The sequence below is a fragment of the Typha latifolia genome, chromosome 8, assembly GCF_019914945.1.
Source record: "Typha latifolia isolate L0001 chromosome 8, TyphaL0001v2, whole genome shotgun sequence".
Taxonomy (NCBI): domain Eukaryota; kingdom Viridiplantae; phylum Streptophyta; class Magnoliopsida; order Poales; family Typhaceae; genus Typha; species Typha latifolia.
Genome location: NC_133093.1, coordinates 7,789,939 through 7,817,576, shown reverse-complemented (window position 1 = coordinate 7,817,576; position 27,638 = coordinate 7,789,939). Strand labels below are relative to the sequence as shown.

Below are 27,638 nucleotides of genomic sequence, written 5' to 3'. Positions count from 1 at the left end.
GGATTGAGTCATACTATAGGCCTATATGGTGGAATAAGTAATCAAATGTGAGGCATCACCGGAAGCAAGAAAGGATTAGTACACAGTTAAAAAATAGATTGAATGAGAAGTAGAAGCTTGTATTCATATGTAACATTCATCTACAACATAAAAATTACAAAATCTAAAGATAAAAAAGTAATATAAAATCCCTGTATATGTTTCTAGTAGCTTGAAAGAACATAAGCTAAGCCTCTTCTAGGATTAATGATACAGTTGCTTTAAAAAAAATCATTACCAACCTAATCCAGCTACGAGAATGTACATATCTCAACCTAGCCCAGAAACTGGAACTGTCAGCTCACTGGCATAGAAGAGGCATCTTCTTTAGAGACGGCAACATAATTCATTGGAGCTGAAGAACGATTTGTCTCTTCCATATCCCTGCTTACAGTTCTGAAGCCAATGGCTCTCGATCATATTCGAACATGATTGAAGCCATGCACATCTAACTGATGCATTATCACTGTCTTTCTTTCTTTTTGAAAGAAATCTCTTTCCATCAATTTCTTGTTATGGAGTTGTTCTCTTTGTTTTTCTTCTTCTTCCGCGGATGTCATTGTGTTTCCAGAAGTTGAAACAATTTACTTCTTCTCTTTCTTTACTAAGGACAATCTGATCCTGAGATAACGAAAACAAGAACAGAATGCAGACATAGGAAGAGTCGGCCAGCAGAGATTGGTGCCTTAAAATTGTGTATTCATCTAGCATCACTAGAAGAGGAGCACTATCGTAAGTAAATGACATTCCACAATCCTCTTCCCATGCATGGTCTTGGACACCAGCATACGAACAAGAGCTATGGCAAGCATTCAATGAAGTTAATTAAGTGAATAACGGGAATGTTATCAAGGTTAGCATCAAGTAGATTATAAGTGGTGGATCTTCCATTTATACAAGAAAGCTTTTATTATGCCAAAGTGTTCTAACAACAGTTGAGTAAAAGCACAAACAGATTCTACTGATTATTTTAAATTAGTAGATATACATAAAAGAGTTTCATATCAATCGCTTAAACTTAGAATTTCTATATATCTCATAAAATAATGACGGCAGATTACACAGTATACTGCATATGGAGGTATAATAGTCATATGTTTGATCCAAAAACGATATGCACCAATATGCATATAAGCATGATAGGGCAGCTAACATGGCGATTCAGCAATGTGATATTTTATCTTCTAAGAAAGAAACGGATCCTTCAATTGGAAAAAGAAAAATTCTCCTACCTCACAGGTCAGGTGGAAAGTATCTCGATCTGTACTGTATCTTATCTCGATCTAGTCATGTATTTCTCACCTTCTCAGGGAATAAAAGAAGGTTTAACAGGTTAGCCTGGGAATAATCCTAACAAAGCTGATCTTTGTTGAAATAAGGAATGTCAAGCCTTCAACAAAGAAATTTCTAGTACCCGGAATTTTATTTACCAATATACGAGCTTTTTTTGCATGTTTGAGGTTCAGATGTCCACCTCTGCTTGAGCTATATACCTGCTCTCGTCCTGAAAAATAATAGCTTACATTTTAAGAGAATCTAGCACAAGCATTTGCTCCATATGTGACTATTTTCTTTCTGTATGATTTCCTGGGAATTAGGCAAAAGATAAAGCTAGTAGTATCCATGAGTCTATAACTTTATTTCTAATCAGGATCTTCAAATTCGACATATAGTTTAGTTAAATATATTGAAAAATATGTTAGTCTAATTATAAGGGGGTAAATTAACACAAATAAAATTATAGAGGGGTCAAGTGAATTTAGGCATAATTACATGGGGAATAAAATATAATTTTCCCTAAAAAATTTTATCATACCAGAATTACAAATGAGATTATTTCCAAAAAATTAATCTGCTAAGTAAAAGTCAAGAGAATCTCATTGAATGATATTAGAAAAAAGGGCACATTTGGGCCCAGATTAGTGAAACAGAAAAGCAATTAACATTCTGCATAAATCTCATAAATTGGGTGTACTTACTTTGATGGTATTGTAGAAAAACCATCGCATAGTTACAAGTTGCAACGGGTCAAACAAGTGCAATACTAATCGGAAGGCTTGCTGTGAACAAATTAGGAATTCCAATGCTCTTAAGTCTTAACAGCCTGAAAATGTACAAAGTAATTATATTAGATAAACAATCATATAGTAGGATGAGTATTTGCATACCAAAGAGAACTTCGAAATTTTCAAAAACCAAGAAGAACTTCAAAGATCTTACCTTCACTATACCTTTAGCCTTTCTGTTGTAAAGAGAAGCAACAATGCTGTCTGCAGGATTTGAGACAATAGTACCAATAGTACCAGATGCATAACCAGCCAAGCAAGTCACTCCAAGTTGTTGAGTTCTCGAGCAGTCCTTTCTCTTTTGGAGAACCGAGAAACACTATGATAGAAATCACACAAGCAGTCAGCTTATGATTCAGATTTAGCAGATAATGATATAACTGATTAAAAGTGAAAACACAACGAATAACAACATTCACTTTCCCTTAAGACAGTCTTCAATGACAAAGACTTAGTATGTCAAAGTAATTAAGCACCACTTCCTTCGAAGTGCATGGGCATATGAAACACTATCTACTTTTTTTTTTTATAACCATCCATTGCAGCTACAAACACCATGCATTTCTCCTTAAAATAATGCGAGGCTACTTCAGAACAAAATTAAGTTACTTACTAGAAGCAAATATTATGATAAATGCCAATCTCCAGAGTATATCCTTTATTTGAGCAATATGAATCTAAGAATTTGCAGGAAATATTTCAACATAAGAGTGAAGTTGCACAGTCACTACTGCCAAAACAGAAGTAAGTTGGTAACACTTCTACATGATCCATGCTGAATTATATTCCTTTTTGTTTAACCGAAAATTTCAACTCAACATCTGATGCAGAGAACTGCACTGAGATGTTCATTAGAGAACCATGGTATTTAAGCCTCCATTAATTTCAAAAAGTGAAGCACAAGAATGAAAAACACTGAACTACAGGAATTGTGAGTTTATGACATTACATGGAAGATTCCGACATCAAAGTGGCAAAAGCCACCTGTAGATGCTGCAATACAAAATCAAATTGAAATCACTTACAAACGAACAAGACTGCAAAGAAAATATACGGAACATAAAAGAAGCATGTTAAATTTGACATGGCACATTATGATCAAACCAGATGGAAGAGATAAGAAACTTTCAGAGGCATGTTACTTTGGGAAGCCATCAATCAAGCCATTTGCAGATATTGGTTGTGTCAGGACACAAACTTTGACATCTTCAAAAGGAGAAAGGGCTATATCTGCTATTACTTGAGCAGATAAACTGCTAAAGAAGATTGCAATTCTATTTTGTCCTACCAAAAGAGCAGGTACATCCTTTTGAAATACTCATAAAGCCCAAACTTGCAGCCACCTTGAACACCATCATTTCCAACAAACTTTCCAGCCCAGCCTCTCCAAAAGGAAGAAGATCATTGTTCCTTTACATCATTCAAACCAGAGAAAATGCAATTTTATGTCAAAAGGGTTCACCTGGAATAATAAGCTGAATCACTTTTTTCAGCTAGCAATCTATGAAAAAGTTCATCGCAACAGAAAATCAAAATTAAACAGGACAAATATCCACTACAACAGGGTTATAATACACAAGAAAGAATTGATTCTAGTCCTTGCAAGAATCCCAGGGGAGCTCTGAAGTTGGTGAACTTCTTCTTCAACTAGAATTGCAGAGCCTCGATGCAGTTCTGAAACTGGAGCTCGTGCAGGCAAGGAGGCTTGTAGCCAGACACTAATGCCACAATCATCGTCATCACTGCCATGTTGTGCTTGTCAGGGCCTTCTTGCCCTTCCAATTGGACCTCCCCGGCTTGCCGCTCTGACTCCAGCTGAGAAGACCAGCCTAGAGTTCTTGAAGCCCATTGGATCATTGGCAGCAAGCAACTGCGGCAGGGGCAGTGGCTACCACATCCCGAAGCTTAGATTCATCATTTGTGACAGATTGTGCATGGATTCCTCCACCCACAAGCCCTAAGATTTCCTTGCTGCAAGAAGGAGAGAGTTTAGATGACGGCAAAGACTAGAAACAGAAATTCTAACACTGAATTGTGATTTAGGGCAATCCTTAACCCAAGAATAAACTGAGCGCTAATCCTATGCTTAGGAGCAAGGTTCAGAATATCAGGATCAGAATCGAGCGCTCGAAAAAAATGATACGGATTGGTTGTTTCATCTGTTAGTATCGGATTTCATAATGATATCATTTTTTCATTACATAAATATTCTAAAAAATTATTTAAAATCTCGAGAAATATTACAAAGTTAAAAAAGTAATAGAAAATTTTAAAAACATAAATCGCTTAAATATATCTCTCTTCTTCTCAGTCTCCCTCTTTCTCTCACTCTCTTCAATTGATCTCTGCATCCACCACTTTGATGCAAACACTATCGCCACCCTTGTCATCCGTTGCACCATCCTCTGCATTCTCCGTGGCTTCGCCTGGGTGTCAGTGGGCTTTGTCAGCAGTTTCGACTGAAACAGCCAAAACCCACCCAAAACAAATCGAGTATCGACGGATCCAACCAATACCTAACTGAAAGCAATCAATCGACTGATTGCGGTTTGATATCACTGAACCTGATCCATTTTAGCTGATTCAGATCGTGACCAGCTGATATTAGAATCCTTGATTATAGAAGAAAAGAAGGGAATGGGCAGTTTGATTTTGTAGCAAATGGACGGATATGATTCAAGTCCTAGAGTTTGATAGCAGATAGCACGTACCTCAGGCTGCAGGAATTTCTTGCAGTCCAACATAGCTCTTGACTCATATGCCAACATTAGGTTGGCAAGTACCCTACTGTAGCCAAAACTCTTGCAGGCGAAGCTGCAGAAGATCCATTAATTTCAATTTTGAAGCTTCCACGAAAAGAAAGGTTTCTACTAGGAAAGAAAGAAAAAGAAAAGACATTGCCACATATAATAGAGCTAAAAAAGTAAAAATAAAAACAATCCTCCTCATATAGTGATTGACTGCCAAAATCAGTTCAAATATTTTTCTTGAAACACTTGATAGTAGATCATGTACAGTAATCTGAAGAAAGGTGTTTTCAGGTCATGCAATCTAATTGAGGATAAGACCAAATTTGATGCAGTAATTTACACCTAATTTTAAGTATCTTTATGAGTATATGATTTGCTTAGCATGAAGTGAAAAGTATACCACTAAAGAAGCAAAAGGTCACAAAAGTAAGATGCAGCAAAGCTTCTTATATACATCAGCATCATCAAATAGTATTTTCAATCAGAAGCCATGTTTCCTGAATAAAAGGATGAAATGAGACATCTAGAGGAACATTATGCTTCAGTTTCAGCATTATGAACAGTTTCAGCAGGATAAGAAAATCCTTTATTGCTTTGAGGAGATGCAATGCAAATTGTCATCCTTACCTTTGCAATATCTATGTCACAGTTGAAAAAAGCTCTTCCACAGAAGGCCATCAGCTAACCACATCAATGATTACCTTTATTGGTGCATCTGCCTAGCCCACAAGATCCCTTGATCCAAGATTGAGAAAGTATATCAGGTGCTAATCCTTTATCTAGCATTTCTTGTAGCAGAGTTTCAGCCTTTGCTATTTCCCCCTGGCTACAGTAACCACTTATAAAGTTATAGAGATGCATATACATAGGCATCAGGTATCAGCCCCTTTTCTAGCATCTCGTCAAAGAGTTTGTGAGCATCCTGAAGATACTCCATCTTACACTGACAATTAATCAGTACGGTATAGCAAACTACATCAGGCTCGATTTCCATATCTTTCATGCAGTTCAACAATTTTGAATGCTTTGCTCTAATTTCAAACTTTCTCTTGTCCTTTCCACTGCCCAACCAGCCTTGCCATAGTGCTTCTTTCAAATGACCATCCAACATTACGGTGTAGGCAACTACATAAAATGATCAGCAATGAATTTATGTAGCACCATTTAATGTTACTCAACTGGGAGCTTGTTAAATCAAAGGTGATAAACAATGTTGCTGGACCCACGAGAAGTATAGATATATGTCATTCATTCATTTGGCATGGAATGAAGATTTCTGGAGAAAAGCAGACATAGAAATTTATAGCATGGACTTACACTGCTGTAATTTATTACATATACTTCTCCTGTTTCTATCTTTGTCACAGACATAATATAATCAATGATAATCTTCGTATTTTGTATATAGTGTACACTATATTAAATTTAAGAAACATTTATAAACAGTTTCAACAGGATAAGAAAATCCTTTCTTGCTTTAAGGAGATAAGATGCAAGTTGTCGTACTTACCTTTGCAATATCTATGCCACAGTTGAAAAAAGCTCTTCCACAGAAGGCCATCAGCATAACCACATGAACGATTACCATTATTGGTGCATCTGTCTAGCCCACAAGATCCCTTGATCCAAGACTGAGAAAGTAAGAGTATCAGGTGCTAATCCTTTATCTAGCATTTCTTGTAGTAGAGTTTCAGCCTTTGCTATTTCCCCCTGGCTACAGTAACCACTTATAAGAGATGTATATACATAGGCATCAGGTATCAGCCCCTTTTCTAGCATCTCATCAAAGAGTTTGTGAGCATCCTGAAGATACTCCATCTTGCACCGACAATTAATCAGTACTGTATAGCAAACTACATCAGGCTCGATTTCCATATCTTTCATGCAGTTCAACAATTTAGAATGCTTTGCTCTAATTTCAAACTTTCTCTTTTCCTTTCCAATGCCCAGCCAGCCTTGCCGTAGGGTTTCTTTCAAATGACCATCCAACATTACGGTGTAGGCGACCACATCAGGCATAATTCCTACTTTTCTCATATCATCAAACAATCCACAAGCTTCTTCCAAACGGTTGGCCTTGCAGTACCCATTCATCAATATGGTGTACAAAATTACATCAGCAGAAAGCCCTCGTTCAATCAAATCCTCAAACCAGAATCGAGCATTTTGCATATCTCCCATCTGACAGTAAGCTGCAATAAGTTTGCTATAGGAAATTGTGTCAAGGATAACGTGTTTCTGTAACAATATGTTAAATACAGTGGAAGCTTCTTCAACATTTCCCTCTTTACAAAGGTTGCTTATTAGTTTTGATCGAGCGATCTCATCCACAAAATTCCCTTGCTCAGAAAACCTGAGGAAAAGCATGTACGCATGTCCTGTGCACCCCAAATGTAAGTAGCCAGATACCATTGCACTGAAAAGGACTTCTATTTGATCAATTCCCCTGTCTTCTAGTACTCTGAACAGTATTTCTGCCTCACTAAGCTTGCCTCCTTTACAGAAGCCCTCAATTGCCAAAGCATAGGTGTGAGCATTGGGCTCCAATCCTTGATCCATCATATAATTTAGAAGGTCAAATACCTCTGCAACAAACCCATTCTTACAAAATCCGCTAGCTAATATGTTATATGTAACAAGATCAGGCTCCACATTGCTCTTCAGCATATCGTCAAACACCTTCTGAGCTTTAGAAATTTCTCCCTTGAGACAATACCCATTAATCAAGCATGTGTAATGGATTTTGTCAGGTACCAACCCATTCCTCTTCATTTCTTGAAGCAGCTCCACTGCGTCTCTCATGTTACCGAGCTTGCAATAAGCATCAATCGCAATGTTATAGAGGACCTTGTCAAGGTCAAGCCCTGAGTCCTTAAATTTCCGAAAATACACCAATGCTTCAGAAACCATGCCTAACTTCCTGAAGCATTGAAGGAGAAAGCTCACAATGAGAGGATTTGTTTGGATGCCCTTTGAGACCATCTCCTCATATAGATCTAAAGCTTTTACTAGGTTTCCTACTTTACAGTAACTTCGAATAAGATAACCATAACCATAAGAATCAGAGAGCACATCTTGCTTCACCATAGCCTCCAAAAGCTTTTCAGCCTCCTGTAGTTTGTGCTCCTTGCATAACCCATAAATTAACTTATTATAAGTAAGAATGCCTACAGGAACACCCTCTCTATTGATTTGTTCAAGAAATGCATAACCGAGACTAGATTTCCCACATGTGCACATACCGGCAATGAACGTCAAATACGTCATTTGGTCTGGTTTTACTCCCATTTCCTTCATCTCGCTCAAAATTTCAAGTGCTTCATCTGATTTCCCTGCTTGGCAGAAAGCTTTGATCAGTATGGTAAATGTATAAGCATCCGGACTTATTCCGAATCCCTTCATCTGATCATAAACTTCTATCACCATCTCCAAATCACTGTTTTCAGCCACATAATTTATAAGGAAATTGGAAGACCTCATCGAAGGTAAAAATCCAAGCTTTCCCAACTGGAAGAAGATATCTGTAGTCTCTTTCGGATTCCGGCAAGTGGCGTAGGCCTTAATAAGAGCATCAAACACGAAGACGAGCGCATCCGAACCATCTGAAGCTTGCTCAAGAAAATGGAAAAGGGCCGAGACCTCGAAACCCAGTCCACCATTCGACAAGATGAGATCAGAAAACAACGAAATTAACTTCTTCTTCTGACCCGAACCGGCCAATACGCGGATGATCTCCAAGTAAGTGGAGAGGTCGTGGCAGAATCCAACGTTCTCGTTGTCCTTGAAGTAGGCGAGAGCGACGTTAGGTTTCCTCCAGAGACTGCGCAAAGTCCTCACAACCTGAGCTGAACTGGGTTTCTCGTCACCGCTCGAGTAGTCTACCGCATGAAACTGAGCAGCAATTGCTGAGAAAACCCGAGAAGAATTCCAAGTGTTCGACTGATTCCTATCTATGAAAGAAGCAATCTTTGGAAGCCCAAACGACCATTTGGTGATTGATTTGGATTCCCGGTAGAGGAGCATTCGGCGAAAGAGAGATTGGGATGGATTCATCCAAAAAGGAGCAGACTTTTCTCTTCCTCGCTCAAATTAATCCACCACCTGGAAACGCAATCAACTTCTCGCTCCGTCGAAGCCCGCCGAGAGAGGAGGAAGGCAGCTAGGGTACGCGCGGGAAGAAAGAGGAAATGGGTCGATCGTAAGCAGCTTAACGGGTTAAAACGTTAAGCTTACCGGATTTAAACCATTAGAATTGGAAACGTATCCCCGCCCGTATCTCAGCCGTATTCATGGATTAAAATAATTTATTATAAAATTAGAATACTCTGAAAAATATTTTTGGCACGTATCGGAAGCATATTCAAAGTATATCCTTATTCGATACGTATGAAATATGCCTACGGCTCTCGAAAGGTTCAAAGGTAAGCCTTGGTTTCTTAGTCCAACTGTCTAGATTTTTCTTTTTTATTGTTTTAGTATCAAAGAGAGTCATTTCTAGTAAGCTCAGATTGTACTATAAGTTAATAATAAAATAGCTAAATTATTTAGTTTTTACTATTCACAAAATGTGAGTCATAATATATAATTAGTTTTTTTTTTTTTAGTGAGAGACTAAAATGAGAAAGTATAATAAGTCTGGATTCTCTAGAAAAGGTTGAAATAAGTTTGATATATAGAAAGTAGAAAAGAAGAAATATTGTCATGTTTGATGAAATAGCTGCATACCAGGAAAATGATCTAAGCTAGAATACTTGTAACAAGGATTACAATCAACTTTAAAGGCAAAATGCAGGTGAACTCCTCCACTAGCCACCAACTTATTGAAGAAAATAAGCTTTCTTCTCAGTCATGTATAGTAAGGATGAATGCATGGATAGCTGTGCAGGCGGCGTACCTCCTAATTGTTCCGTCCTCGTCGTCGACCTCGTTGTCGAGCTATCCGTCGCCGATCATCGTCGCCATCGCTAATCGTCATCGCCGTCGCTGATTGTCGTCGTCATCAAGTACCCTAGCCCGAGGGAGAAGGAGAGACCGAGAGAGAGATCGAGAGAAATTGAGAGAGAGAGAGGATTCGGATCTGAATCCGCAACTTAAGTTTTAACTCATCAATTTCTCTCACTCTCTCTCAATTTCTCTCTCACTCTCTTTGTCTCTCCTTCTCACTTGGGCTGGGGCACCCGACGTGCTCGGGTAACGACAACGGCGATCAGCGAGCGGCGAGCGGCGACGATGAAAGCGAAGGTGAGTATCTCTTCTTTATTTTTCTCTTCTTACGGCACGTGACGTGCCGGCCATCATTAGATGAATAAATTAAACAGTAAAACAAATGAACAACCTTAGAGCAAGTTAAAAAACAAATGCAAATTTAAACATTGAAGGAATTAAAGAGAAAAAGAGATGAAAGTATTTGAGAATCTATCGACAGGAGGTCTGAGAAATTATAACTGATTACTTATAAGGTTTCCTCGATACGATAGGGAACTAATCTAATAATGGACAAAAAGTAACACATTCTACGCATGCATGTTGGTGATACTCTTTTGCGTAGTTTTCAAAATTCTACCATTCTGGTTAACTGTTACTGCTTCAGATCGAAATATGAGAGAAAACAAAAGATTTGTTTAACAACACATATTTTTATGGAAGAACAACTTATCCAAGTAGTCTCCAAAATCTGGACCGAGCCTTCTCATTGCCACTAGAGAAAATATTCCCCTTGCCGAAAAGCTTTTACCCAGATAGAAATATATGCATATATGTTGTTCCATAGACTGGCTATATATATATATGGGATATTTAGATGTGATTATATATTAAACTTTTTGGGATAATTTCTTTTTTACTGCTAAACTAGCATTCTTTTCCACAATGACCCATTGAATTTTTTTTTTTTTGGGGTACATAATGACTCTCCAAACTATCACAAATACCTCGCTTAATAATTTAAGTATATCTGAGTTTTAATTTTTTCACCGTGTGATAGTCACATGATAATTATATGACAAAAATACTCTCTCTCTTATGTAACCAAATCCTCCTCTTACCCTTTGAAATCCTCTCTCTTGTTCCTTATCTTTCTCTACTCCCATGGTGGCGAATAGGTTGAGGGATGAGGCAAAGATTCCTTGGAGGCAAAGAATTCCCCAAAGTAATCTAGTGAGTCGAGACTAAGTCTGATGGAATATATGTAAAAATGACAATAGTTAGTGGGAGAAGGGAGGTATGATGGAGCTGAGATCAGGGTCAGAGATGAGGAAGTGGAAGAGGACGTGAATTCCCAGACAGACAAAGCACCGAGAAGAGTTTCCATCTCTCCAATTATCACCGTTTTCAATCAGCGAAGTAATCCCTAAGGTGAGTGGTCGGAGGAGCGGGAGGAGCGAGAGGGCTAAAGGCTAAAAAATATTTTTTTATTAATTAGATCACTTAACTATATCCTATTATTATAAGCAGAAATGGCAAATTGGTCAATATTCTAATTTCATCTACGGTATGGATAGGTAAAGAAGAGTCTATCGGGAAGTCTTTCTTAGGGTATATCCTTGTCCCGTCCCTTTTCAACCCATGATAAAAAAAAACATAATATATTCTTCAATTTTGTGGCCTAAATCTTGCTTTTTTTTTTCGCTTGTGTGTGATTGCCTTAAAAGAGTGTCTTAACATGCATTAAAACGTGAATTTGTTCACTATTTAATTCATACAAAAACACTATTAGTTTTGTTATCTAATCTCAAATATATATATATATATATATATATATGTAGAAAAGTATTTGTAAATCTATAGAAAACTACGGTAAATCCATATAAACTTATCATAAATCCATAGAAAAAAATACAAGCTCATATATCTATTTCTTTCTCTTTTTTTTTTGTTTTGGCTTTCACGTCGGCTGATATATATATATATATATATATATATATATATATATATATATATATATATATATATATATATATATATATATATATATATATATATATATATGTGTGTGAATTAAGTATATATCATGGGGGTTAGTTTTTCATCCAAATTATTTAATAAAAAGTGGCTACTCAAATTCTAAATTTATGTTTGGGTTGGTTAGACTTGGATTCTTGAACTCTTGTCCATTTTTATATAGACCATCTTGTTTACTTTGTAGTGACACTTAATCTTTTTTGAGTAAATTAAAAATTAACCTCTTGTGGTTATACCTAAAATTAACTAGTTATGAAAATATTACTAACTTGAGTGTTACCTATTCTAAATAAAAGATGTTTCTCCGTAAAAATCTTTCGAGTAGATCTTAAATCTATTTTAAATATGAATTTTAGCACTCCCCCTTTATATATTTGGATAAGTGAATCACGAAAAACCCCTTCCCAAGTACACTCATAGAGCCCATATTTCTACCAGCATTAGCAAACTAATCTGTCGGACGATTGACGAGCTTCTTAATAAATATGGTAGAAAATAATTAAAGAGAAAGAAGAAAGATTCAATCTCCAACGAGTGAGGTAATAGACTAAGGTGCCTTCAATGTGTTAATGATGAGCATAAAATCAGCTTCATCGATCAAAGTAATGATGCAATAGTTCTTGATTCAAGGCAATGCTTTAGGAAGGGTGAAGGATTCAACAACTAGCATAATAGAGAAAAAAAAATAGCTAAAGCTACTGACGACTATGATCCAGAGCCAGATGAGGCGCACAAGCTGAAGCTTGTCACACCTAAAAATAGGTCCTAAAAATGAACTATCAATGTTGAGCTTTAAGAAACCTTGCAGAGTGAGTTTTCAACGAATGAGCATGCCAACATTTAGTGGCGAGGCTTTATTATAGAAATTGGTGCTTATAATATTCATAAGTGAGTGTAATTGTGCATTCCCAAGTAGAGGAAACAAAATCTCGAGTGTTGTGTGAATGCCACCTTATTCTAGTTTAGCCAAATATGCCATAGGCAGACCATAATTAAGGAATGGAGCAAAGCTCTTTGGGAAGGAGGGATGTTAACTCCCACAATGAACCAATAATTATTCTTTTCAAATGGTTAATGCATACCTAAGTTCCAACTAATCGAGAGATGAGTCCACAATCACAAAACAAAATTATAATTTGAGAACATATGCTCAATTGTTTTATCATGTAACCCATAGATATGGCGGGCCAAGTCTAAACCAACATGATAAGTATAAAATATTGCAAGTTAGGAGGCAGTTCACAAGCGTCGGCTCTAGCTTAGGCTCGGGTTGAAATTAATTTTGAGCCCTATTAATATGTTTAGGCTCAGCTCAGCTCAACTTGAGCCGAGCCTAACCAAGCCCGAGTAGAGCCCGAGCTTGATTAAATGATAAGGAGGCGGTGGCAGTGGAGATGACGACTTGCCAAGAAGTAGGAGATCGGTGGAGAAGAAGGTCAACAAAAGAGGATGGAGGAGACAGCTGATAGAGGAGGAAGATGAGGAGGCCAATGTCGACGCCGATGAAGGAGGCCGCTAAAAGAGGTCGGATGAGATATTTCAGTTGATGGAGGAAGAGGAGGATGTCGATGAAGAGGATGAGGTGGTAGTTGCTAGTCGATGGAGGCTGATGGAGATAAGGCAAGGGTTATGGGTGATGGTGACAGGTAAGTGCATGGGTGGGGTGATGGTAACTAGGGAGGGCAGGGGTGGGGTGAGGGTGACGAGGGAGGGAGGAGTGGGGTGATGGGATGATTTTTTTTTATGGAGGGAGATCACAATCACTTTGGAAAAGCTGCGACTAAGAATTGAGTGTTTTTTTTATTCAAAAGAGTTGAAAATTTAACTGAAGGTTACATTGCAAGCATTAATTGCCTGTCTCTATACCTTACAAGAAGCTATGCCATTTTTTTTTTTTTTTGGTGATAAAGTCCAGATAGTGTTTCTTATTAATAGTTTCATTACAGTCTTAACTAGTAAAACAAAAAAGAAAATGTAGGCTTCTCGAGGAGAGAGCTAAGCCGCTCTACACCCTTTTCGGACGGGGACTTAACAATCAAAGTATTGTCCACCTCTATCCCATCTATCTCTTGGTGCTTGTAGAGGGCTATGGCATGATCACATATGAGTTCTTGCTACTCCTGTTTCCTAATAGTGGCCCTTTTGAGCTGGTGTACTATCTGCCGATGAGTCTTTAGAGGAGACTATTGTTGTCAATAAATCAGTCCTTTGCTTATAAAAGCTACCCAATTGTGGAAGACATTTTTTAGATAAACTTCTGCCAAGGAGAAAGGCTTCACCCTAGCCACTTTCACAATCTTTATGAATGCTATCTTGGCTTGTTTAGGACACCCATCACCTAGGTGAATGATAACACCTGCCACTGACATTGATTGATTGTCTTCCCCAATATTTTCCTTATTACTATAATCCTTTCTAGATTGCCATCCATATTATCTTTCATAGTGACAAGTCCCTCCTTTTGTCTTTAGCTAGCAAGCCCACTAATGTGTTTATTTAAAGCCACATCCATATCTTTTAGTATTGATCTAAAACCATCTCTTTATTTTAGCATATCTTCATCCCTTTCAAATCTGACTACATAGAAGCCATTTGCTATAACGGACACTAACAATCCTTCTATTTGCATTCCATAACTTAGCCAACATCATCTTCAACCTAGGTGATAGAATAGCTCTACCTAAGAACCTCCCAAACAACGACAGTCACCACTTCACTCTACAGTGTGCTAGAATCGTAGGATCCACTATCGCACAATCCTCAAGCAGCTTCTTGATCTCGCCCAAGATTTCCTCCGGTGTCCTCCCAATCACTGAACTGAGTTAGGTAGGAGCTTTGAACTGCTTAGAAAAATCCGGAGGCACCTATGCTGCTTTTGAGCTGGCTCCATTAACTATGGAGTCAAGCAGAGCCAGAGATGAGCTTCGCCGGTCTCAGCATTTTTTAAAAATTTACATAGTTGCCACCAAAAATAAACGCGGGAGTTGACGTGAAAATATCTAGTACTTCAGGGATGTAAGTGTAATATATATTTATTTTCTGATCTGCAGAGAAAGAAATAAAAGGTGTCAACTTTTTAGGGGCCAAACAGCATAAAAAAAAATTAAAAAAAAAAACACTCGTCTCTCCACTCTCCCCTCCGCTTCTCTCGTGTCACCGGTTCCATGGAGGGCGTCGGAGCGCGTCTTGGCCGGTCATCAACTCGGTTCGGCCCAACCGCCGTCTTCACCGGACCGGTGAGAAAGTGGAAGAAGAGGTGGGTCCCGTTCTCTAACCCGAACCCTAATTCCTCCACCACCACCAACAACGCCAAGACTAACAATAACAGCAACAACCGCTCCAATCTCCTTATCTACAAGTGGACCCCGACCAACGGCAGCGCCTCCGAAGGACTCAACTCCGAGGAGTTGCATGTGAGAACGTGCCGCTACGTTCCGGTGAGTAATCTAACTTTAAAATAAAAATTCCTTTTCTTTGTCCTTTTTCTTGGTCCGTTTGATCAGTTTGAGGGGCTTTGAATTGTAAGTTTAGGGGCAAGTGGATCTGTTCTAGTTTATTGATTTGGGTTCTGTTTGGTGGCTAATTTTGTGGTCACGATGATAGGGTTTTGAGGGTTCTCTTTTTCCCCTCTCAGAAGTGTAGCAACGGAGTTATTTCTTATTGTAAGTAGAATAGTGGTGTTGGTTATGCTGTTGTTTTGTTATAAAGTTTTGATGTTTACTTGTTTTAGCTGGATTGGGATTTGGGTTCGCTTAGTTGTTCGCTAGTTGTTACTTGGTTATCTTGATATTTGGATAACTTCCATCAGTTTTGACAGAGACAATGAGACAAGGTCACCTTTTTAATCCAAAAAGAATGAGAAGATGTATTCATTTTTATTGCTTACAGTGAATTCTAAACTGCAGTGGTGAAGATGGTAGAAGAATAAAAAGACAAACGATTACCTGTAGATAATGGAACTCTCATTTGTTTAATTAAGTCTGTTAAACTTTAGAGTTGTGCTACATTGAGGAAAAGACTCGTGATTTTAGAAAACAGAAGGTAATCATTTGGCTTGATTTCTTCTTAGCCTGCCATGCATAACTGATTTAGGAGGTATAGGATGTAGAGGTAGGAAGGCCATACTTTGAGCTAAAAGCCTGTATCTTTTGTTTGTCTTCTAATCTGTCAACCAATGAATTATTCTTTGACATGCCATTTATGTGTAAAAGGTGCATGCTAGTGCAAGAAACTCTTGCTATCCCAGGGATTGGGTCAGTAAAACATTTAGGCAGTCTTACTAGTTAACATAGGTTGTTTAAATGCTGGTTTTGTGCCAATAAGAGTGGCAATTCTTAACTGTCGCAATTAGTTATGCCCTCTGAATGGTACGCCAAGTGAAATTTCTTCAAGTACTATTTTAAGTTGAATTAAACTTACGTTGGCAGAAAGTGTAATATTCTGCATCTTATTCTTGCGTCAGGCCCATCAGTTTATTCTTACGACTCTCATATGCACTGCAGGTTTCTGTAATTGAAGATCAAAAACAAGTGGCTACTGCCAAATCTGGAGACGATAATAAACCTGGCGATGCTAAGCCATCCCTTCCCAAAACTGAGCCTTTTAATCAGAAAATTGATATGAATGATGTCCCGATGCAAGAATCTCAGGTATTTAGATTGTTATTTCAACAAAACTATTATGCATCTACATATAAACTTTGCCATAGTTGAACATTTTAAACTAAAGTGCTATCTTTGTTTTTCCTTTTCATCAATGGGAGCATCTATTTCCAGATTTAAACTTTCAATTAATTTATGACTTTCATTAAACCATATTATTCTTTACACATATTAGACCATATATCTTCTGTTCTGCCTATCATTTCTAACAACAAATACTGGGAAACTATGTGAGAGCAACAGTAGGAGAACAAATTGAGTTATGGATACTACTTTTGGTTGCTCAATACTTGCATGGCATATGAACAAAAATTTCGTCTTCAAAAAAATTATGAGTTTACACTTTACCATATATGTCATGGTAAATTGAGCCCTGTTACCTGAACATGTCAAATTTGATTCCTAAAACCTACCCTAGTGCCTTTGGATTCTTTTTAGTAGCTCAAAATGTATGGAGGATGGTTTTTGGGGTCATCTGTTCAACAATGCCATAAACTTAGCAGTGTCTTTAGAAGCACTTTATGAACTTTCAGACAATTGCTGCTATGTTTCAGCATTTTCTTTCCAACTTGCGAAGCTAGTGACTAAGTGTTGTTTACCCAGAAGTTTCAGAAATGCAATGTGAGTTTTATTATGATCTTGCTTATTTTGGCATGACAGTGTTGATTTTTAAGTTTCAAGCTCTTATTTTTCGATGTGAGCATTTAATAAAGCATATGTAATGATTTGATATCATTTTTCTGAAATGTTTTCCTTTTGGAACGTGTATATGGCAAGGATCTTGAGGTCTCCACATTTCCTGAGATCAGAGTGAACTTCTAAGATTGGTCTCCTATTCCAGGCTTCAGAAATGATTCAAGTTCTTGACAAAGATGGCAATGGAACTGATCTAAATTTAAACTTGGATTTAGAAGACGCAGACAACGACAATGAAAGTGTTGCAAACATGGGATAGCAGGATCAAGCAAATGGCCAGTTCGACAAAGTAAGCTCAGGTGACAGCGCAGAAATGAAGGCTGATCTAAATTCTGGAACTACTGATAAATTCAAGTATGCTGTCGCTCCTGATCCAGAAATGAGAATATATAATATCTTCTGTTATAATTTTCCTACTTGACACCAGTGCTGGCCGAATATTTTATTAGCTACTTATCCTCAACAATGAACTCTTCTTTTTGTGTTTTATAATACCTTTTCTTAGTGTACGGTGTACCCATTGTTTGTTATTTTGTGAGTTTTCTGATTTCATCTTATGTGTCAGGAAGTAGTACATTTCTGCGTCACAAACTATTTTTCTTCAACACTAAAAGTCACTCACTTTCGGATATTTATGTTATGATAGAAAGAGTACAGAAATGAAAGAAAAAATTGCATGTAGAACTCGAACGCAGCATTAAACATTTTACTTAGTGATTTATTATTTTGGTCGGTACTGAATTATTTGATGTAATATTTTATAAGACGGTTGGGGTTTGAGGGTCGTCACTTTTATTATATAGCGCTAAGGCTAAAAGTGAGGATTGTCACTTTTTTATTTTATCGTTCATGAGCCGAAGGTTAAATATATACTGAACAATGGGTTAACCGTCTAATCCTCTCTAGATAAAGAGATACTTAGATCTTACCAAGTTTTTTAGTTAATATAGTAACTTGTTTAACTTAGGCTTCAAATCATGTGCGTTATGTTCTGAATCAAATGCTGTTAAGATTTGTTCTTAGTCGTCGTGCTGCTGAGCAGCTCCTTCAAATCAATCGCACTGACAACAGAATTAAAAAAAATTAGGTTATGGGCACAACGTGGTCGGCCTCGTGCCCATGCAAATGGGTGTGACATGGGGGTGCTACGCACCCCCTAGTGTCGCCGCAGCCAAACTGGCTGCGCCAATTGGTCACGGTGCGCCCCCGGCGCCACCAACCCCACCGCCTCTCTCTCTTTTATTTCTCTCCCCTCTCCCTTACGGCCTCTCTCTCACTCTCCTCTCTCTCTCTCTCTCTCTCACTATTATCGTCGTCGAACCGCCACTGCTGCCACGATGGCCAAGGTGAGCTTCTCTCTCTCTCTCTCTCTCTCTCTCTCTCTCTCTCTCTCTCTCTCTCTCTCTCTCTCTCTCTCTCTCTCTCTCTCGGTTCGTCGGAACCAAGCCGCCGGCTGACCAGCAGTGGCCGAGCCCACTCCCCACCGGCTCGGTCCCCTCTTCTCTTTCTTCTTTTCTTCTCTTCTTCTTCTCCTTATTTCTTCTTTCTTCTTCTTATTCCTCAGCTTTTTCTCCTTCCTTAGCTTCTTCTCCTTCTCATTCTACACAATGCTGGGCCCGACCTAGCATTGTAGCAGGCAGTGCTAGGCCGAACCTAGCATTGGTGGCAGTGTTTTATTTATTTATTTTATTTATTTTGTTTTATTTTATTTATATTATTTATTTAGGTATTTCCTTTTTAATTAATGCAAATAGAGTATCTAGACATTATTATTTTAATAATAACATATATTCTTCAATATGATTATTATTAATTATAATTTATATAATTAATGATTAATTAGGTATAAATATAGGTAATACTTATACTTATTTTTATTTATTTATTCATATCTCTATTAGATTAATAGATAGATTTGTAAATTATAATTATCAGATTTATATACTAATATTCTTATGAGATACATTTTAAGTAATTTTAATAATTTATTATATATTATTATTTTGTAACAAATAAAACACTAGGCTTATTTATTTATTATTTTATAAAGTAATGACTATATAATCTTTAATTAATCAAGATAGAGTGAGAACCACAATTTAATTATAATTAGGCTTTTATCTATATTTTTATTTTTATTTATAATTAAAAATCTAGCTAGTTATAAAGATAAGTAGAAATTCTAAAACCTAATAAATCATCATATTTTACATGAACGTATTTTAATTAGATCAACGGCTAACTTCATGCTATTTAAATATTTTTAGATCCTGAACCCCTTATATGAGACTCCGTGGATCCTGTTAGGATGAGTTGTCCCTCGGTTGCCGGATGTGAGGGACATATGAGTTGTGTCTTTTGATCAGATGTGAGTAGTCTTATTCCCTAAACGTCTTTCTCAAATTAGATTATACTATATATTATGTACATGCATGTTTTGGTCTCCAGTATGATTATATGACTTTATCTAGACATGATTACAGTTGAGCATATTTTATCATGCATGTAATTAGACTGATCTTAGATATGAATATGATGATGATATATAGAGATAATTAGAGATGACTATACTGTTATAATTTTATGTTTGGTTGATCTAAGCATGAGTATGCATGTGTTGCTACATGATTGGAGACTATATTGCATTATTTTTCTCTTGATTCATGTTCCACCTAAATTTTTGTTATGCATTGACTTGTTATAGTACTGAATATATGCATATGATCTGTCATTTAAAAGGAAAGCATGAAATATAATTGATAAGATAGTTGATAGAAAGCGTAAGGATATCCAAGTGGGCGCGAGGATTAAGACGCTCTTGGTGAATGATTGATTGCTTGACATAGCCGCAATCCTGTGGCCTTACGTCCGAGGCCGTTAGTTTGTGTGCGCAATAGACATTCAGACACATATCGTTCGCTAAGACATATGTGACGAGTTATCCTCACGAGGTTTCTATCAGCTAAAAGGGTGCTCGGTCTAAATGGATATTGATACCCTTAGCAGATAACATGGTATGATTATATTTGAGATACTCCTTGCGAATGACAAAGTATGCTTTAAGCCTTCGAGCATGATGTTAAGACCGGGTACTAGGTGTTGACTGCGTACAATGGTCTAGTGTGATGATAACATATAGAGATGACATTGATGAGTGAGATGTTGAGAAATGTATATGATTTCATTATCATCTAATTACTTAATTATCAAGTAGTTAATATACGTCATATATGGTTGCATTTGATATCATAACATGGTCATGGTTGGCATACATCATGTGTCATATTTGAGAGAGAATTATGATGATAGTATGATATGAAGATGTGTTTATTGTCGAGGATTATATACTTTTATCAGTTATGATATGTTATCTATCTTTTATTTATATATTATTATTGAGGACACATTTATAAACTCATTCATGACATGATGCTCATTCTGACTCATATTATCTAGTACATGATTTACTCTTTGTTTGGCATCACAGATTTGAGGTAAAGTCTATTCATTGAGCCTTTTGCTCATGACTCTCTTTATTTCTTTTCTAACCCCTAGATATTATGGTACGTAATAACGACTTGAGATATCCTGAGGAGATATTTTAGAGCAAAGATGAGGTGAGCTATAGACGTGATATAGTATAGAAGATAGTTTATCTAGATATTGAGTTGTATCATTATTTAATATTTGTACTCCATTGTATAGACGATGATTTGTATAATACAAGTCATATTATAGTGTACTCATGTATTAGTAATTTTAGTTGTATCTTGATGGTTTATCATTGCCTGTGTGGGCCCTACCAGATTATGTAGCTGTCTAGTATGGTTGTTGTGGACTTCGACATTCATATATTAACAAATTTATTTGGTTGATAATATGATTGACCTCTGAGATAAATTATGTTGAATATAAGTGTATCAGTGCGTGACGGGCCCCGCCCGTCTTGTCGCATGCACCGCGCGTGCCGTGTGGGCGCGTGGGCATGCATGTGCTCGTGCAGAACGGGGGCGTCACAGCCGAGCTGTTAAGCTAAGCCGCCAAACCACCAAATAATTTTTTTCTATAATATTATTTAAGATTTGAGTCAAACCCATGACTTCCTTGGTCATGAGATGGTTGTCACTCTTGTTATATAACTCAATGCAAAAAGTTAACGCTAAGATGATTTAATATTAAAATAAATAAAAATAATTATATATATATAAAGCGCCTTGTCCGTCTAATCGCTAAACTATGTCGCCTATTTCTTTTGCAAGGGTAGATGCTCCGCCTTAGCCGTATTTTAAAACACAGACATGAATTTAGTTAAGCAATTTGATTTGGATGATATTACTATATCCATAACCTATTTTTACTTTAGGAAGTCTCATACCTAGGAGGTACTTTTTCTTTTTGGGAGAAATAATGGGGCATTGTTAGAGATAATCACTAGACCCGACCCACTCAAACTTGGCTCGCCCAATTTTAATCGAGCTAAGTTTGGCTGAAGCTCAATTGGGCCCGGCTCGACCTAAGCCTAAGATGATAGTGGATAGCATGGGCTAAGCCTTTCTTGTTCGACCCGGCCTGAAAGACCCGACCCACTACTCTTATCTATGGCCTGACACATAATTAAGGGTGAAAACGGATCGGATATGGATCGGATAGTGCTCAACTTACATTTGGATCCATATCTTTAGTCCAGATACAGATTTAGATATTGGACGGATAGCAAACTTTAAAAGCATATCCTAAGTAAATGGAAACAGATAATTTTCGGATAAAGGATCGGATCTTAGACGGATGTTGATCGAATTTTAAACAAATTATGATTTTTTATTTAGGCATAATTAACACAAAAGTATTAAGAGTTTCACAAAAAATATATTTTTTGTATGTCAAATATATATAACATTAGAAAAATTAATCTCTATAAATAATATATAATACATCATTAGTAACAATATCAATATTTACTATTTAAATAAGCAAACTAATTTAAACTGTAAATCATTCAAAAAACTATGTAGGATAAATGGATATTCGAATCTGAAAATTATATCGGACCTGTATCCGAATCCGTATCCGAGTTCTTTTCAAAAATGCTATCCATATTTTAATCCGTATCCAAATGAATAGAAATTTTTTATCCGAATTAGGTCAGATAGCAGCTCGAGTTGGAGTTAGTCCAACCCATTTTCACCCGTACCCATATACATGTATATTCCTATAATTTTTTTTAGCCACACATTAGATATTTAGTAAACTATATATTAATATATAAGTATGTTTCTATGAAAAATAATTAAAATGTCTTCGTATAAGCCCATTAAACTCAACCTAATAAAATATAATATTTTTATATTTAACCCATTATGTTAGACCTATTATTAGTGGGCCGGGCAATAAACAAATATTTTAGCCCGGTTGGCCCGAAAAACTCGGCTCTAATTCGGCTCGGCCCGCTAGATGATTACCTCTAGGCATCCAATTATAAATTTAGAGTGAAGAATTTATAAAGATACAAATTATAGATGAAAGCTAACTAGGATGAGAGGTTTGAAGTTGAAAATTATTTTCTTGCGCTCTCGCCAAATTTTTCCCCGAACAATAAAGATGAGGAATCTCAAGGCTTAGAATCGTGACTTGAATTGACTATTGATGAGAATCTGATCTTGAAATTGATGATGTTAACTATTGTCAGAGTAAAATGGCGACGAGAAAGAAATATTCCATCAAATCAATCTCCTCATCACAGAGGGCACAGGAAAGGGGTCATGAGAAGACTTTTTTTGGCAAGATTAGATCTAACAAAAAGAAGATATTTAGCTTCAAAGGAAGATGGTATTACCAAATCTAAGAGAAGTTAGCAAGTAAGTGCCAGTGAACCTCTACTAGATTTCATCATACGAAACATCCATGGTGACATCCTGAGTTAAGTTTCTGATATTGGGCAGCACCCGAGCAGCAATCAGATTAGATCCTCTAGTCTCAAAAATAAAAGATGATATTGTGAGGCTTGATTATCTTGATAGCAAAGTATATATATACAAAAATTTATTACAGTCCGAAAGTTGGAGACTGGCTTGGCTTCTAAAGGACTCTTGGTCGATTTAACTCAAGGATATCAAGTGCATATTTTGTCTGGAAAAGAATTAAAGAAAATTGGTATCCAGATAACCTGTATTCCTAAAGAATAATGTAACTTGCGAAGATACTTCACAGCAAAAATGCTTAGAAAGATGTTTGATAAGGCCAAAAATCATAGAAGAAGTGTTATTGGTAATAATGAGATCATCCACATAAAATATGTAGGCCCTTTTGCCAAATAAATAAGGAGACATCTTGTTCACAACACTGAAAACCAATATAAAGGAGATGTGAATTTTGTGTACCAGGTACCAGGAGATTGCTTGAGCTTGTACAATGCTTTATGTAGACGATAGACATGATGATGAGAATCAATAAATCTAGTAGATTGTTGAAGGTAGACAACTTTCTAGAGATCACCGTGAAAAAAAGCATTATTTCCATTCAATTGATGCAAAATCCACACAAAGTGAAAGCCAAAGAGAGAACTAGACGTATAGTCCCAGACTTGACAGACTAAAGATCTCATTGAAATCAAAACTATGGCATTGATGGAAGACTTTACCATCGGGCGTGCTTTATAACAATCAATAGAACTGTCTGCGTACTGTTTGAGCTTGAGAACCCATTTACATCCAACCACATTCATAAAGGGAGAATATGGAGCAAGTGACCACACGTCATTGTTGTGAAGACCCTCTGTCTCTCCTCGCCTGGCACGAACCCAATTTGGATTATGGGTAACTTGGCAATATGAGGTGGGTTCAAGTGAAGAGCTCACATAGTGGTTGTAAGTGCTAACGAAATTGGATGCCAAGTAGCAAATAGTACCTTCGGACAACGAGTGCAATTCTTAGAGCAAGTGACCATGTGATGGCTAGAAATAGGGGGAGCAATAAGTGCATTCAATGGTTGTGATTAAGTCACGGTGATGACATGGACTAAAGAAGATGGTTGTCATCAGTCGATGAAGAAGAGAGTGACCTAGAACTAGATACGAACATGGAAGGATTTGAGATCATGTGAGGAGACTCTTGGACAACAAGTAATGAGGATATATATGTTGTGGGTGCATCTTGAGGAGAAGTTGACGCTAATAGTGGTGAAGTACAATTAGAAATAGAATTGATGGCAGACCAAGATAGAGGAGTGGGAAATGGTATTGATTGCAAAGCCAAAGAAGAGTCGCTGGGTGAAACATGTGGTAATCGAGCCAAAGAAAAAAAGACTAGAAATACATCTATTGTGGGTGCATCTTGAGTAGAAGTTGAAGTTGACAATGTTGAAATACATCTAGAAATAGAACTAACAACAGTTTGAGATAGTAGACTAGGAAATGGTATTGATTGGAAAGCCACAGAAGAACCAATGTGTGACATTAGTGATAATTGAGGCAAAGGGAAAAAGGTCTTGTGAAAAATGACATAGCGAGATATATAAATGCAGCCGCTAGATAAATTAAGACAGTGATTACCTTTGTTTGCCCACTGTAGCCAATAAAGACACATTAAATAAACTTGAACTCGAGTTTACCTCGGCTAATAGGATCCAAAACTAGATAGCATGCACATCTAAGCGATCGCAAATGAGCATAAGAAGGTTGATACCCAAAAGGGCGATCATCGTTTAGAGAAAGCAACCTAGTTGACTGGAGATCCCAAGATCTAGGTTCAAAGGGACAACCGAGTTGTGGGGACGTTCTCTGAAATCACTAAGGAATTAAAATTCGACTTGACCCGTGCGTGCGAACCGAGCCGAGCCGGGCGGCGCGTGTGTGTGAGTTGAGTTGCATAGTAACATTTACCCACAAAATAGGTACCCATTTTGGGGCCCAAAGCCCATAAGGAGTTTGTTACTTATATACCATACTAATATTTCTCAAATATCCAATATGGTACTAAACTTCCTTTTCTTTATTTTCAATTGCCATGATACCCACTTTAGAGCCAATTTTCATTCACTTCTCTTTATGGATTTGACTAAGTGAATATTTGACAATAAAGTACACTTTGAGCTAAATTAATTCCACCATTAAACCATCATTAATAATGTGTGGGCCCCACTTAAAACTTAGCTCAAAGTTAATAAAATTCATGTCAAAAACATGAAATTACTAACGATCCCCCACATGAATAAATTGGCTGAAAATGCATATGAAATGCAGACTTGATTGAGAGTACAACGAAAAGTTACCGCATTAGGATAGGTAGCTTTTGGCTTTGAACCTTCCATAGTGAAGTATTATCGGATTTATTCGCTAACAAAGTGAACATGATGTCTTGAACTGTTCAGCTTTTGTATAAACCAAGACAATAATACTCACACGGCTCTTTTCAACACAGTCGGTTTTAAATGTTCTGTCCATTTCGGCCCTGGACGCGCCTGGTAATTCTTTGAGTGCTCTAGAGATTTAGCCTAGTCATCTCATAGAAGCGGCCCACTTCACACTCACATAGGTGATCTCTTATTAAGAGTATCCTGCCATACTCCACTTGGATTTTCAAAGTATAAGAGTCATTAAAAGCATCGCTTACCCTAACACTTAGTACAGGTTTATCACTATGTCATCATAGGAAAGGTGTAGGAAATTTAATTCCTTAGTGATTTTAGAGAACGCCCCCACAACTCGGTTGTCCCTTTGAACCTAGATCTTGGGATCTCCAGTCAACTAGGTTGGGTTGCCGTTGTGTCATTACTCTAGGTGGTAGGCTTCAAACCCATTCCCCTCGATGAACAATATACTTGATCTCTTGTTAAACCCTTAGTTAATGGATCCGCGATGTTATCCTTTGATTTTACATAATCAATAGATATTATACCATTTGCGATCAATTGTCGCACTATATTATGCCTACGACATATATGTCGTGACTTACCGTTATACATTTGACTCTGTGCCCTTCCTATAGCTGATTGACTATCGCAATGTATGCAAATTGCGGACACAGGTTTTGGCCACATAGGAATATCTTCTAAAAAATTTCGAAGCCATTCTGCTTCTTCTCCAGCCTTATCTAATGTTATGAATTCAGATTCCATAGTAGATCTAGCTATACATGTTTGTTTAGAAGATTTCCATGAAATAGATGCACCTCCAAGTGTAAAGACATATCCGCTCGTGGATTTGGTATCTTTTGTATCAGATATCCAGTTTGCATCACTGTACCCTTCAAGTACTGCTGGATATTTTGAATAGTGCAATCCATAGTTAGTGGTGTATCTCAAATATCTGAGTATCCTAACTATCGCCTTCCAGTGATCACTGCCTGGATTACTTGTATATCTACTAAGTTTACTTACTGAGTACGTAATATTCGGACGAGTGCAATTCATAACGTACATCAAACTGCCTATTATCCGAGAATATTCTAACTGAGATATACATACACCTGTATTTTTTGTGAGATGAAGATTCACATCTATAGGTGTTCTGGCTATATTGCTACTATCTTTATCAAAATTTTCGAGTATTTTCTCAATATAATGTGATTGAGATATAACATACCCTTCAGTTGCTTTAGTGATCTTTATACCAAGAATCACATCTGCAACTCCCATATCTTTCATATCGAACTTGTTAGCCAACATGTTCTTGGTAGCTTTAATGACATTAATATTGCTACCAGTTATTATCATGTCATCCACATATAGACATACAATGACATAATTTTCTGAAGTGCATTTCACATAAACGCATTTATCACATTCATTAATGTGAAAATCATTTGACATCATAACTAAGTCAAAATTTTCATGCCATTGTTTAGGTGCTTGTTTAAGCCCATAAAGAGACTTAACTAATTTGCACACTTTTCTCTCTTGTCCTGGAGCCACAAACCCTTCGGGTTGTTCCATATAGATTTCTTCATTTAATTCACCATTCAAGAATGCGTTTTCACATCCATCGATGTATTTCCAGATTATATAATGCCGCAAGAGCAATTATTAATTGGATAGATGTTATTCTTGTTATAGGTGAATATGTATCAAAGTAATCTATTCATTCTCGTCTCTGTCTATATCCTTTGACTACAAGTCATGCCTTGTATTTGTCAATTGAACCATCTCGCTTTCATCTTTCTTTTGAATATCCATTTGTAACCCAAAGGTTTACACCCCGGTGGAAGATCCACCAATTCCCGTGTATGATTTTGCAAAATGGATTCAATTTCACTATCAATGGCTTCTTTCCATAAAGGAGCTTCAGGAGTAGACATTGCTTCCTTATAACTCGAGGTTCTTTTTCTAACAAATATGTTAGAAAATCTGGACCAAAAGACGTAGAAGTCCTAGCCCTCTTACTTCGTCTAGGTTCATTATCATTTCCTTCTTGCATGGACTCTTGGTCCTGCTTATTTTCATAAGTTCTTTTGAGAGAACTTATTTCAGATGTA

General features: G+C 37.0%; 2 protein-coding genes across 7 annotated transcripts; one reads left to right on the top strand and one right to left on the bottom strand.

The window, feature by feature from the left end:
- Window positions 1-98: 98 nt before the first annotated feature.
- Window positions 99-9,044, bottom strand: LOC140793781 (uncharacterized). 4 transcript variants are annotated; one of them, XM_073145470.1, is made up of 5 exons: window positions 6,366-9,044; window positions 5,483-5,980; window positions 4,817-4,919; window positions 2,260-4,076; window positions 99-2,143 (listed from the first exon to the last, which is right to left on the bottom strand). In XM_073145470.1, exon 1 carries the CDS (start codon window positions 8,906-8,908, stop codon window positions 6,443-6,445), a length of 2,466 nt encoding a protein of 821 aa, XP_073001571.1. In that variant the 5' UTR covers window positions 8,909-9,044; the 3' UTR covers window positions 99-2,143; window positions 2,260-4,076; window positions 4,817-4,919; window positions 5,483-5,980; window positions 6,366-6,442. The 4 variants fall into 4 exon arrangements, with proteins under 4 accessions (XP_073001571.1, XP_073001572.1, XP_073001573.1 ...); XM_073145471.1 differs by lacking the exon at window positions 99-2,143 and having other exon boundaries at window positions 3,367-4,683; XM_073145472.1 differs by lacking the exon at window positions 99-2,143 and having other exon boundaries at window positions 3,367-4,669.
- Window positions 9,045-14,340: 5,296 nt separating this feature from the next.
- Window positions 14,341-17,724, top strand: LOC140794419 (uncharacterized). 3 transcript variants are annotated; one of them, XM_073146435.1, is made up of 4 exons: window positions 14,796-14,830; window positions 14,896-15,252; window positions 16,318-16,464; window positions 17,318-17,724. In XM_073146435.1, exons 2-4 carry the CDS (start codon window positions 14,980-14,982, stop codon window positions 17,429-17,431), a joined length of 534 nt encoding a protein of 177 aa, XP_073002536.1. In that variant the 5' UTR covers window positions 14,796-14,830; window positions 14,896-14,979; the 3' UTR covers window positions 17,432-17,724. The 3 variants fall into 3 exon arrangements, with proteins under 3 accessions (XP_073002535.1, XP_073002537.1, XP_073002536.1); XM_073146434.1 differs by having other exon boundaries at window positions 14,341-15,252; XM_073146436.1 differs by having other exon boundaries at window positions 14,678-15,252; window positions 17,254-17,724.
- The last annotated feature ends 9,914 nt before the right edge of the window (window positions 17,725-27,638 follow it).